The following is a 14,544-nucleotide window of genomic DNA, read 5'->3' on the forward strand; positions in this document are numbered from 1 at the left end:
TTGAACATTTACACAGGATTCTGCGAAAAAAATGTACTAGCATAAACATCTGTTATCTGTGGTAAAACATTCTGATATTGTATAGAGAATAATTAATCAGCAGATTTTTGGATAAGCCACACTTGATTGACCGTAATCATTTCACAATAATGAAAAAAAAAAGAAATGACAGAACTTGGCAGAAACATTTTTGTCTTCGTAAATACGACTCTAGACCCATTGTGCACTGAAAAGCCCGCATCCAGCAGGTTGCTGTTTGCAAGTGGAAAATTCCATGTAGACAATGGACTTATCCACCGATGAACCGAATTCATCGCGGTCCGAGAATTTTGACACTAGAGCGGGGCCGTTCCAATCAGAATTGGACGATTCTGATTAGAACAGACCCCGCTCTAGTGTCAAAATTCTTGGACCGCGATGAATTTGGTTCATCGGTGGATAAGTCCATAGGACGCGAAGCTCAGCAGCGAAGCGAAAGTTATTTTTAGACGCAACCCGGTTCAACTTCTCGGGTTTCAATGGAGGTGTTTGTGTGTAGTGGTATGGAAGCTATGGAACCGTGTAGCGCATCTTAATACAACGAATGGGTTATGATTTACCACATTTTCTGTACGTTTTTAATACATAAATTGGTAAAAAAGGCATATCTCAATTTTTGGTAGCTTTTCTTGTTTTGCGTGTACACTTTAAACATCCGTGGAAGGCATTGAAATTTGCTGTACCTGATTTTATGTAGTGACCGAAGATATTTCATTTGCATATTTTATGTTTCAGTAATATTACCTTTGATAAAAGCTCTGGCAGGTGAATCACAGATGAAAGATCGGAGTTTGACTTTCAATGTGTGCTGATTGATAACTATGCCTGATTGCAAAATTGGAATGGCTTCTTCAACGAAAGGACCTAGATATTCTTCCACGCGCTTTGGCTTTGTTTTGCCATAGAAAATGCCTATTATCATTGGTTTAAGACCCTCTTCTTCATATATTTTGAAAAGTATAGGCCACACTTGTTGTGTACTATTTTTAAATAACGGCAGACCATCAATATTAATATTGATTGAAATGTTCTTTGGCTCCGCGAGGGTACTGAAAGCGGAACGGAGGCAATTTTCTGAAAAAAATGTATATTTAGTTTTAGTCTGGAAATTTATTTAAGTGTATGATCGCATTTACCAAGACCATGATGCCAGTATTGCCCTCCTTGGATTTCTACAATATTGGCCGGATTTCGAGGAGTATCTAATAAACGTCGGGGATCTTCAGGGAGTGTACGGTCATATTGGGACAAGCGACTCAGAAGTGGTTTCAAAGCAGAATGAGGTATGTTGTGTTCTAAGCTCCAGTTTTGGAGAAACGCTGTGAGGTCTAATTCGACACTGTCCTGATTAAGGCCCAAATTTGCTTCGCAATTATCGGCAGATCCAATGGAATCGCCATCGAGGCTGTAGTAATCATCATACGCTGAACAACTCACTTCATCTGGCTCCGATTGTTGCTCATCCCAGTCCACAAATGGGTTGAAATTATCGTTCGATTCGTTTTGAAAATCCGATGGAGAAGGATCTTCCCTGGGTGGCTTCGAACTCGGCTTCGAATCATTTGGCATCGTCTGCGCACTTTCCATTTGAAGCACATTTTCTTCTGGTTCTGGTAATCTAATGTCGACATATTTCTTTAAACTTCTATTGTAAGAACCACTTTTAACAAGTTTCTCCCATGTTCTTGAATTTTCCATGTTGACAAATTTATATTGAGACGGGTCACAATTTGTGTTGATCCGAAAATAGCTATAATTCAGCATTGATTAGGGCGAACAACAAATGCCATCAAAGCAGCGGCAGTGCTGTTGTTAAGCTGATATGTTTTCAACATGCTGACTAAAAACAGCTAACTTTTATTTTGCAAGGAATATGCTCATTATCGACCGATGAGCATTCGGTAGGCTGTTAGATAGCAGATAGCATATGGAATGCGAATGGAAGGTCATATTATTGCTTACTTTAATGCTTGGCGGTTACCTGGGTATACCTTCAATGACATTCGACGCGGAATCTGATCCCATTGGTTCGGATTGGTCCAGCCATTCCGGAGTTATGGCCACTTAGGTGTTCCACAGCAGTACTCCTGGAAGAGGCCAGATATGAATACAAACGAGAAATCCACTATCACAACTAGGTGGATTAATTTGGGTTTTTTGAGAAAGTTGCAAACTATCCGTTCTTTTACTTCGCTGGTAGCTGTTCCGTTTCCTAGAGCCTGGATATCAACCGGTGCAGACAGGTGTGTAACTTTCTGGGTCCATCTTGGGAATTTCAGCTGCTGTACCATCTTCACCACCTGCTTTGTAGGTTTTGAGCTGTTGAATGACTTCCTCAACTTTCCTCAGCGTGGAAAACTGTTTTGTTTTTCGTTCTCTTCTATAATGGCGTATAGTCATTTCCTCCGTTGCTCTGATATACTGTGTCTACGTTCAGCGCTTCGCTCATCGAGGTGCTGATTTCACCCTTCAATCACTTCACGTTCATTCGACAAGAGTCTCCCGATCTTATCCCTGCACATTTCGGCTCGCGGCACAAAGTCGTTGCGGGATGCGTTGAGCTTTTGGTAGAAATTCCTTGTATTGTGGCCGTTCTTAGCTGCTCCATTTCCTCTAACTCCGCTTCTTTCAAGCGGATTTTTATTTTTCGAAAGAGGTGGGCTTGCTGTTTCAGCTTTTGTTTGTATCGTTCTCCATTCTGTCGGGTGTCATTGCTGAAGCATTACTGCTCGCACTGCGTTATTACCAAATCGCTTACACTCTTCGTTGAACTGTTTCGTCAAATGCGTTCCACGTACCTGAGAGCGCGCTGTGACGTTTATAGCTGTTTTCACTATACTGCAGCGGTCCTCTAGAGGGGTCATATCGCCCTCGTCTAGCAAGGCCTTTGAAAAAGTTCTGCTGTTTTAATTTTGTAAAAACGTACTCAACAAGCGATTTTGATGCAATGCAGCTTCAGTATTTTGTGCTTTAGTTATCTCGTTTGCAACTTTGCAGTGACCTCGTTCGGCGGCCACCTGAGAAGGGCTCCGTCCTTTATTGTCAAGGCAGTTCGTATTCGCCGATTGGTAAGAAATGAGAAACTGCACAGCCTCCAGATCGCCATTTGCAGCAGACAAGTGCAACAGAGTTTGTCCGTGATCATTAGTGGCGTTGACATCCAACGAAAAATTGACAAGAAGCATTTTCACAACGCACCATTTGTGGTGCATGGCAGCTGTGAGAGCAGTAGTTAGGCCGTTCTCGTCAGTAGTGTTAACGTTTGCACGATATCGTACAATTAATATTTTGGCCATTTCTCGTTTGCCTCCCCGGGCAGCATAATGAAGAGGAGTACATCCGTGGTTGTCTTGCGTATTGACACTGAAGAAAAGATCGACTACCAGCATCTCTAAAATTTCCAAATTACCTCCTTTGGCCGCCGAATGGATGAGGTATTTTCCGTACTTATCGGCAATTTTGTAGTCTGCGGAATATTTGTTGCATAACATCTTGACCATTTCCAACGTACCACACTCGACAGCAACGTGAAGCGGTGTGTATCCATTTACATCCTGCGCGTTGACATCAGCCGCATAATCATCTATAAGCATTTTCACGATTTCCATGTTACCTCCTTTGATTGCATAGTGCAGTAAAGGTTGCCCATTAGTACCAGTGATTCCGTAGCTTCCTGAATATTTTCCAATCATTATCTTGGCCATTTCCCATTCACCCAAATAGACAGCATAATGTAGAGGTGTTTCTCCTTTATCGTCTTCAACATTGGGATCACATGAAAGCTCGGTGATCATCATCTTTACGACATTCAAATCACGCTTTGCTGCCGCAATGTGTAGAATAGTTTTTCCAACACCATCACGAATATTTGGTTTTGCTGAGTAGTCGGCAGTTAACATTTTAACCATTTCCCAATCACTAGCAATGGCAGCATAATGAATAGGAGTTGACCCGTTTAGGTCTTGAGCATTGATGTATTTGTCAGCACCGTGTTTCGCAAGAAATTCAAAAAATGGTTTATTACCATCAGCTACAGCGTAATGAATTGGCAGTGATCCCCATGAATCTGGAGTATTTATGTCTATTTCAGTTCCAGATGTTACTATTGTTTTACTATTTCCCTTATGGTGAGTGCAATCGCCAAATTGGTGTTCACAAAGAACTAATTTTAGAATATTTATTTTCTTCGAATTTATAGCAGCATGCAGAAGTGTGCCTCCTTTGACGGACAAACGTTGCCTGAACTTTACTTTAGCTTTATGGTGCTTCAGAAGCTCTTTCAAAATCAATTCATACCCATCAGAACATACAATATACATTATTTCGGGGTCCTTGTGGCAAATATTGCTGATTGTGCTTATATGCAATAAACTGTTGGTTACATTTTCCTCAATCATCGTTAAGAAGAAGTTTCGAACTACTTCATAAGTGTCCAAAACGTTGAACAGGATCGCTTCACATTTTGACACATGTTCATATAAAAATTTCGAAAGAAAAAATTCAGCATACGACAGGTGAGTGAATTGTAATTTATTCTCGTTCGAAACATTAATTAATAACGACTTTTCCCCCTTGTCAAGGATTTGCTGCATGTTTTCAAGAATTGTTATAGAATCGCCAATGCCCAATAAATCCTGTAACATAGGGATGCTTAACTGCCGAATAGCAAGTAATTGGTGCGCACGATAAAATTTTTGCAAATTGCAATTATAAAATTTGATTGTTTTCAAATCTACTGTTGCATAACCGTCTTCGTTTTTTATTTTCCTGACAAATATATTGAACGATATGTTGACGAAAGATTCATACAAACGCAACAAACTAACTTTGTTAACCGAATCAAATATTTCGCCACTATTTTCATCCGTCGACTTCCAGTATTTCTCAAATTTTTCTTTGTTGGCTTCTGCAAGCATTAGAATCACCAAAGGGAGGCCGGTGAAGCGAAAGTTGACTGACTGAATATTGTCATGCAATACCTTGAGCAAATGTTTGGCAAATGTTAGAAATCGATCAAAGTCTTTCCCGTCGATCCCAGAACTGGTGAGCCAGTATTTTCTTAAGAACAACAATTGGTCATCCGCAGCAAATGGAGCAAGCTTTAATGCCTTAGCTTGAAATGCTATTTCGAGTGTTTCTTTAACGTGATTTCTGCCACTAATGAACACGCGAATATTATTTTTGCAGAACGTGTTCTTGATAAGTTTAATAGCTGAGATCTGATGCGAGGTATGAATTTCATCGAAACCATCCAGTAGAATGAAACATTGCTGAGGGGTATTTTCCAAACTATTTTGAACTAACTGTTGGATAGATATTGAAAGATTGGATTTCATAAGTGTGAATATATCATTTTCTGCTTTGTAATGTTTGAACAATGTACTCAAACAAATTAGATACACGTGTTTGTTATAGTCAGTTTGTAGAAGAAACGTAATTTTTTTCATAATAGTTGATTTTCCCATACCCGGTTCACCTACCAGCATGAAGTTAGCATTATGGCCAGACGTATGCTCCAACTTTGAGACAAATTCATCTTCTGTGAGTTCTTCCTGTCCATTCGGATAAACTAGCTTACGTTCCACATAATTACTGAAATCTGCTTCTGACATCTTTTGTAAACTTTTGCGCAGGTCTGCTTCTATCATACGAACACACTTGTTTCCTTCGTAGCTTCTCAAATAAGACTTCTGATTCTTATTCATGTTTGTTACCTTGTGCCAATCTTCGAATTCATTTTCTAATATAGCATTGAATTTGGTTCCATCACTAAAGAAGCCACGGTCCTTCTCATGAATCCACTTTCCTACAAACGATTCTGTTATGTTATCTCTAAACCGACAAAGTTTATCAGGCTGATCGGTGCATATTACAAGGCTATCAAAAAAACTTTTCAAATTGTCTTCGTCAATAAACCGAGGAAAATTTGTTTCTACGGATTTATTTTGTAGTAGGAGTTTGTCTAACTTCTTATTGAAAACCACATCTGATAGACTTTTTTTCGAGTAATACTTTTGAAGCTCATACAATAACCATCGTTGGTTGATATCATCTTGATTTTCTGTGAATGTTTTTGCAAAACCAACGGCGCCGTTAATGTTCAAAATAGATCGTAAAGGAGTGGTGTATTTTCTCAAGATACTTCTTACTGTTCCTGACTCCTGAAGCTCAATTATAGCATCTTTAACAGCGATAGGTAGTTTGTTGATTTTGTTCAGTACATCTTGAATTTTCTCTGCCTTTGGTACTAATACTTCACTTCTTCCTTCACATGTTTCGAACACTTGCTTTCCCAGTTGATCATCTGCAGTGCAGACTTGTATATCCATGAGTTTGCTCAGCTTAACTCTACTACTTTCAGCAATTGTTTTATTGCTGTAGATTATGAATCGCTTTTTGTAATTCACGAACTCATATTGCTGTGAAACATTCAAAAACGATTGAATGTACATTGGAAGGGAGAATTGAGTGTTCTCTTCAAAATTTGCAGGAAAAAACTCTTTGTAGTCAATTTCAGCATTCAGTGTTTGACTGTGCTTGGCTTGAAAGAACCATACCTCCTTCCGGTCGTCCAAAATTAGCACTACGTCATCAAACTTACCGGCCACAATCATTTGCGATGCCAGGTGGAATCTACGTTTCTCTAAGGATGCAGCGACGAAAAGCGTGAAGGCTAGATCTTTCTCATAATCGATACCGTGACTGTTCCGATTTCCACTCCAGGTGAATATCTTTGGAGGGGAAGAATCCACTGGTTTCATCCGAATTTGGCTGTAAATAGGGAATTAATTTATATGAGTGTAGCTTAGTAAACAATGAACATACACAGCTATTTCATGAAATGATCCTCAAAAAAGCTAAAATAAGCTGACTTTATCTCACTTACAGGGTTGTAAAATGTCACAAAAACTTCATTCCGTTAATTGCATATTTTACTGCCCCTAGAAAAAATGTGTATCAACGATATCGCTGTTTTACCATTTCTAACTAGAATTATCAAAGGTTTATAATCAGGGACCGAAATTTGCACTTGAAATGATATAACTACACACCTAGAAAATATCATGTAATTTTAAGTGTCCTGAACCTGACATATACGAGCATCTTCAAAAACACAAATTTAGAGGTTTAAACATGTAAATTTACGTCTTTCGAGACACCCTACAATAAAACCTAATTTTTCTTCGCGTCTAGCAATCGCTAGAACCGATTTGACAGATAAAAATAGAAAAGTAAAATTTTGTCATGCATGGATTCGAACACCGGATCTGCTGATCGTGAGCCACATCTCTTACCTCTCGGCTGTTTCAACGAGTTAGAAGGTGGCTGATGAACGTGATACTGATTCTACGTTTCTGGTGAAACGAATTTGTTGACATCTAACGCAACCAACCAGCACTTACATGATGCGCGTAAAATTGAGTCCAATTTGTGATTCAATCTTGGAAACGTTTACGTTCTTTGGTGATTCCGTTTCGTGCAAATTTAAGAATTTCTAAGTGTGTAGAAAAGATCATGACATTTCCGTGACATTTCACAACCCTGCTTATTTACCTTATTTTAACTTATTAACTTATTTTAACTCAATTTAGTGTTGAATGATTTTAGCGTGTAAGATTGATGTTGCGGTACGTCTATTACTAAGTGTTCTTAAAACTTTGTTTGGGAGCCTCAATGAAAATGTTTGTAAATAGGGATTTTCTCAGAAGTTAACTATAACAGAGAATAAAGGCGAATCTCATCTGTTCTCACCTGGTTGACCACGAAGATACATTTCTTTTAGAAGTTCCTGCTTGTTGGTCGTCTACGTACACCGTTGGTTTGAAGGGGTATTGCTCAACCTGCTTCCGGCTGTGAGTTGATGTCATCTTGTTTTTGTATTCCGAATTCGGCACATATCTGAAACATGAAGGCAATATCCTTGCTGAAGTCATTCGTTCGAAAAAAAAAATCCAGACTAATCCACCTAGCGGTGATAGTGCCTTTCTCGTCGAATATGTGCTCATGATCTTTCCGTCGAAGTAAGCCGAAATGTTCCTGAATCCTGAGAACACTTAATATAAGCAACAATTTTATCAAAGCCATCATAGATTTTGGAAACTTATTGATGTTTTGTTCAACGACAAAACAGAGCTGACAAATATCAGACCTCTTAGTTGACTACTTGACTGCCTTAACTTTATTTCAAAATCACAGATCATTTACGATCTTCGACAAAGTTTTTTTCTGCACATTCTAAGCTATATTTTATTATTCTTGCACAGATCGAAAAAAGTAAAATTCTGTGATATATGATGCACATGATTGGAGCGTGGGATATCACAAAAGTTTACATGACATATCATGTAAAAGTCATAAAACATCATGTAAACTTCCATTCTATGTCATGTAATTCAGCATGACTCTGAGTATTTACATGACATATAACACAAATTTACATGATAAATCATGTAAACCATCATAACACTAAGTTTACATGACTAAAATGAAGATTACACGTCATTATCATTATTTTTATCTGTGTGGTTACACAATACATGTAAAAGTTGACCCAGGTAGTCTGGGTGACTCTATGGGAAAAGGACCAGCGAGTTTTTTTTTTCTCCCCTGTTGGGGAAATTAAGCCACTGCGTCCAATAGGCTGAACTTTTGTGGCATGTCCCGTTTTGATATTCGCATCTAGCCAGCTAATTACCATGTGTCAAGTAATCAGCTACTGCCACGACGCGTCGTCTCCCAGTCAGGTGCAATGGAATTAATAAACTCCAAGACCTTCCCAGGTTTTGCAGACCAGATCTCACTGGGTTGCAAGCAACCACTATTTAGAAATCTTTGCCTGCGCGTGTATGAAGCACCACAACTGCAAAGCAGATGTTCCGAGGTTTCACGTTCCGTATTACAGAAACGACAGATATCACTCTGAATATGGCCAATATTTTTCAAGTGATACCTGCTCGGGCAGTGTCCAGTTACTAGGCCAGTGTATGTACATAGAGCTCTCTTGTTGAGCTCTAAGAGCTTTTTGGTTTTATAAGCATTTGGTGTTTGGCGTTTTGACTGATTGCAATTTTTGACATCCACCCAATTGGATATCACCCTCTGCTCAGCCCAGCGTTTCAGGTCCATTTTAATTGTACAGTTTGATATACCACAGAATGGATATGGGCTAGCAAACTGTAAATTGGAACCACTCGTCTGCCATTTCATTTCCTTCAATGCCACAGTGACCTGGAACCCAGTATAAGTTTACTGAATTCCCTTGGCACAGCCTGAGCAGTGAAAGAATGCATTCCCAGACGAGCTTTGAAGTACATTTGTAAGCGCACAATGCTTTTAGTGCAGCTTGACTATCTGAGAAAATACAAATATTTGCGTATCTGTACTTTCTCTCAAGGCAGATATTTGCGCATTTAAAAATAGCAAGAATCTCTGCTTGAAACACCGTAGGATAGTGTCCCATCGCCACTGATGTTTGTATTCCAGGGCCGTAGATTCCCGCTCCCGTTTTTATTCCAACCTTTGAGCCATCTGTGAAGAATTTGATTGACCCTTGACGAACAGTGGGACCTCCGACTTCCCAATCTGCACGAGTTGTTTCGTGCAACTTGTAAGGAACATCATGGTTCTCCACAGGTTTCATCCAGTCTTTAATCATTTTCATTACTGGCCTATTTTGGAAGTATTGTGAAATGCTCAGGTGACCTACAAGATTACCTGGCATAAACTTTTCAACTCGTTCAAGTCTCAGCAATAGGAAGCAATCAGTGAAGTACTAGATTGAAAGTAGTGAGCTGGATTTTTGTATGGTGAGATGATCAATTCTCCGTTTCTGCAATGAAATGGTGCAAACAGCGTGGGTTATATGATTTCTTACCTAATTTGATGCTGTTTGAGCAAAAGTTTGGGTAACTGTGTTGTTGAAGTTGTAAGAAATATATAATACAACAACACAGTTAACCAAACTTTTGCTCAAACATCATCAAATTAGGCAAGAAATCATATAACCCACGCTGTTTGCACCATTTCATTGCAGAGACGGAGAATTGATCATCTCACCATACAAAAATCCAGCTCACTACTTTCAATCTAGTACTTCACTGATTGCTTCCTATTCCTTTCCTGCTTCTAATTGCACGTACTCGTGCAAAGGTAGCAGATTGAGAATCGCATCTAAAGCTTTTGATGGAGTGCTTCGCATCGCTCCTGTAACAGCAATGGACGCAAGACGTTGAATTTTCGCAAGCTTTGATTGCGTGGTAACCTCTTTTGTTTTTGGCCACAAGACAAACGAAGCATACGTCACTTTTGGGCGGATTATGGCAGTATAAATCCACATTATCATTTTTGGTTTCAAGCCCCACTTCCTGCCAAAAGTTTTGGAGCATAACCAGAACGCACTTGTTGCCTTACCGATCACGGACTCAATTTGAGCATTCCAGTTCAGTTTAGCATCCAGTATCAAACCTAAGTATTTGACTCGATCACTAGGATGAATTTGTATCCCTCCAAGCCGAAAAGCTTTTAGGTTGATCTTCCTTCTCCTAGTGAAAGGGACAATTACGACTTTTGACGGGTTGATGCTAAGGCCCTCCTTAATACACCATGAATGTGTATAGTTTAGGGCCCTTTGCATTCTCTCCGAAACCGTTCATCAGCTTACCTAAAAAGCCATTAAATGTGTCGAATTTATGGGTTTGGTTCTCTTTTACATTTGACCACTTCCGATGGGGCAACCGTAATCGGTTGCGGAACACTACCGGTTGTCCCCAATATGGCCGGAAACTTTTTTTTTTGTTAAATCACGATGCCTTAAAATCCGCGATTTGATGTGTCGCTTGCATGGGTTTGTTTCCCTTTTATATTTGGCCATTTCCGGCGGGTCACCCGGAACCGGTTCTGGATCACAACCGATTCAGATATGTTCTGAAAATATTTTCCTGCTTACTGTTCATCAGGATATCAAAAAAGCCACGATTTGATATGTCCCTTGCATGGGTTTAATTAACTTTTATACTATGCCACCTCCGGCCAGTGTTGCGAAACTCATGCTCACGAGTAAAAAATACTCACTCACCTTACTCATTTGCGAGTAATGCTCACGCTGTGAGTTACTCGCGTATGAGTATACTCACGCGTGAGTAATGACGTCATACTCTCGCGTGAGTATTACTCACAAGTGAGTAATACTCACGCGAGAGTATGACGTCATTACTCACGCGTGAGTTACTCATTTTACTCACGGTGAGTTTGGTGAGTAAGTTATTTTTGTTGGTTTGAAATGATGTTTTCGTTTGTTCTGTACTGCAATGGTGATTATTTATATACAAGGCACAGTTTTCGAGGAAAGGTGGATCTGCTCGAGAGCTTTGGCACCATAGGCTAAAAACTCTTTAAGTGTAGAATTAGCTATAAGTTAAAATACACATAAATATATAAAAAAATAAAATAAAAACTCTTATTGTTTACCTACGCATGCAAAGTAATATCATCAATTAGGAAATCTCTATATTTCACCACACTTTGTCAATGGTATAACTTTCTTCGCATACGTCGGGTCACTTTACGGTATTCAATAAAGATGTTTGGCATATATTTACCTACCTTCAAATTAAAAAGGGTCAATTACAGCATCTCCTAGGTCCAAACATTTAAAACTTTTCTTTTCTGCATACATTTGATCGTTTTTTCTCATATGGCTAGTTTCTATTACTGTGCAAAAATATGGGGCATACAATGGACAAATAGTGGTTTCGCTTCAAAATTACTTGAGTAAGCAAGTAAGGAAAAAAAGCTTTACACTGGTAACGCCTCCCTTGTAAAACTAAAAGAGCTGTAGTTTTGTCTGCGCGGAAAAATAGTCCGTTCTATTATTCCGTAACGTTTTTCCTCATACTAAACACTTGGTCAGTTTGTAATTTAAAATTTACAGAAAATAGTAAATGTACTTGAGTACTCAACTTTCGTACACGAAACTTACACACTAAACGCAAAAACCAGCAAAACGAATAGTTGATTTTAATGCAATTTTTTGCTGGAATCCGGTACAACTTTGTGCCCTATCAGCACAAATTGCTGGATGTTTCATAAAATAGTGCTTAGACTTGATAGAATTGAAACAAAACTTTATTGGAACTTATGGGTGACAAAAGGAACAAATTGCCAGGGCCCGTAGCGTAGTGGCTACACGTTCACTTCATAAGTGGATGGTCATGGGTTCGATCCCAGCCCGGCACTTGCAATTTTTCGTCAGTTGCTCTTCCCCCCGAGAGCAGCTGGCACCTGACCCTCTTCAGAGCATATGCTCCAACGGACCCGGACACCTGGATATCGGCTAACGGCAACTCATAATGGACCCCCAATCGGACTGGAAAAGGAACAAGAGCCACACATCAACATCCTCGTGCTCATCATTCTACCATGATGTAGAAAGTGAAAGCAGCGCAACGGAATCCAGTTCGATCTAGTAGAATTATAATAGAATACATTTAGGAGCTGTACAAAGTGTAAGTACAGCTTCCAATTGGAATCGCTCACGCAGTGCCCTGGTGGACAAAAGAGCTGTAAATTAGGTAAAGTGATTGAAGAATGAAAAAAAGGAAGGAATCCCATGAGCTTTTTCAAGTCTTAGTTTTTTTTTTTTCATATAAAGTTGGACCACCCTAATTATATGAGCCTCGGACCTATAAAGAAAAAAAAACTGCCGAGCAAATTACTACCAGTAAAATGGACAGTAATCACACCCAGGTAACCAATAAGCAGCTAAAATGGCATTAATTCAGCACTATATGCATCTTTGCAGCAGGTCTGCTGCTATCGAACTGTCAAATCCAAGGTCAAATCGGCTACCAATCGAGCACACCACACGATTCCGTAAAATTACTTTTTCTTAATTGCTATCTCTGCCAACCCCCTGAAGAAAGTTAGTTCTTGAAGCCGGCTCGAACGGGCTCGTTTACGAAATTTCAGCCTGCCTTTCAATCTGCTACGTGCGGAAGCGAATTTTGTCGTACGAATTATCGTGCATTTGTTCAATGCGCTTAGTGTTCTTTATTAAATTTACAAGACGCACAAGCATGCAAATACATTTCGTCCATTTAAAACAACGCTGAGCTCAATTATATGTGAATGGCACGCCTGCACTAACAGAAAAAAAAAATCACTGTTTTCAGCTTAATGCAACCGCCCATTCAAATGAGCACCACGTCCTGCACCAAATTTTTGGCTTCACGCCAGTTATATGTGGATGACAGCCATTTCTGTCTACAAGAGGTTTGAGTTCAAACAAAAGCCCTCACGTTGAGCTGTTGGGCTCAAAGGGGACCTCTTCATGACCGCACTTAACGGAGCGCTTAGAACTGCCAGTAAGATACAATTCACTAGAATAAAAAAAACAATAGAATTATTGACAAGCAACCTTGTCTACTGATTCAATACATTCGCCCCAATAAAACATACCATTTTAATGTTTGATAGGATTCCAAGCCTTTAGATAAATTTTAGATTACCGTATGAATATGAGTAAAGCATACTCGTGAGTGAGTATCTGCACGTCAATACTCACGAGTGAGCGTGAGTTGTACAGCGCTTACTCAAATGTAAGTAATACTCACGGTGAGTTTAAGGTGTACTGCTCATACTCACTCGTGAGTTTGACTAGTTGTGTGAGTACTCGCTCATTTCGCAACACTGGGGACATTTGCAACCGGTTCCGGAACACTACCGGTTCCGATATGGTCTGAGAATGTTTTCCTGCTTACTGTTCACCACGTTATCGAAAAAGCCGCGGTTTGATATGTCGCATGCATGGGTTTAGTTCACTTTTATGTTTGGTCACTTCCAGCGGGACACCCGGAACCGGTTCCGGGACAGTACCGGTTCAGATATGGTCTGAGACTATTTTTCTGCTTACCATTCATCAAGTTATCGAAAATGCTGTAGTTTGATGTGCCGCATGGATGGGTTTGTAGCGTTTTCATATCTGGCCCCTTCCTGGGGTACCGGTCCGGAACACCTGTATGGCCATAACTCCGGAACGGCTGGACCGATCTGAACCATTTTCAATAGGAAACAATGGGACCAGATTCCGCGTCGAATGAACCGTCGGTCAATAAAATCGGTTGAGGTTTACTGCCAAAAAGTGATGTGAGTTTTTTTGTACACACACATACACACACACATACACACACACACACATACACACACACAGACATCACCTCAATTCGTCGAGCTGAGTCGATTGGTATATAAGACTTGACCCCTCCGGAGGCTCTATCAAATTTTCGTTTTTGGAGTGAACGTATAGCCTTTCGGTACACCTTGGTGTACGAGAAAGGCAAAAATGCAGAAAAGGGAAATTTTTCTTTCAAATTTCAATCGCAATGAGAAGAGCGTGGGCTAAACCAGCCGCACCCAAATTGTGAGCAGTAATTGTCTAAAAGGGGACTGGAAAAACTTTATTTGGTGTGGATGCGATCTAATTATGGTTGGATTTATGGGTGAACGCGC

At 39.8% G+C, this 14,544-nt stretch overlaps 1 protein-coding gene across 1 annotated transcript in view; it reads right to left on the bottom strand.

Annotated features, from left to right (window-relative positions):
• Nucleotides 1–440: 440 nt before the first annotated feature.
• LOC134288531 (uncharacterized) overlaps nucleotides 441–14,544 on the bottom strand; it is a 29,055-nt gene continuing 14,951 nt past the window's right edge. The window contains exons 2-3 of the mRNA XM_062853648.1: nucleotides 7,792–7,938; nucleotides 441–6,810 (exon numbers count right to left, since the gene is read on the bottom strand). Of these exons, the coding sequence (XP_062709632.1) occupies nucleotides 2,946–6,810; nucleotides 7,792–7,907 (3,981 nt within the window). The 5' untranslated portion in view covers nucleotides 7,908–7,938 and the 3' untranslated portion in view covers nucleotides 441–2,945. The remainder of the gene's footprint in view (nucleotides 6,811–7,791; nucleotides 7,939–14,544) is intronic.

The sequence above is a fragment of the Aedes albopictus genome, chromosome 2 (assembly GCF_035046485.1).
Source record: "Aedes albopictus strain Foshan chromosome 2, AalbF5, whole genome shotgun sequence".
Lineage (NCBI taxonomy): Eukaryota > Metazoa > Arthropoda > Insecta > Diptera > Culicidae > Aedes > Aedes albopictus.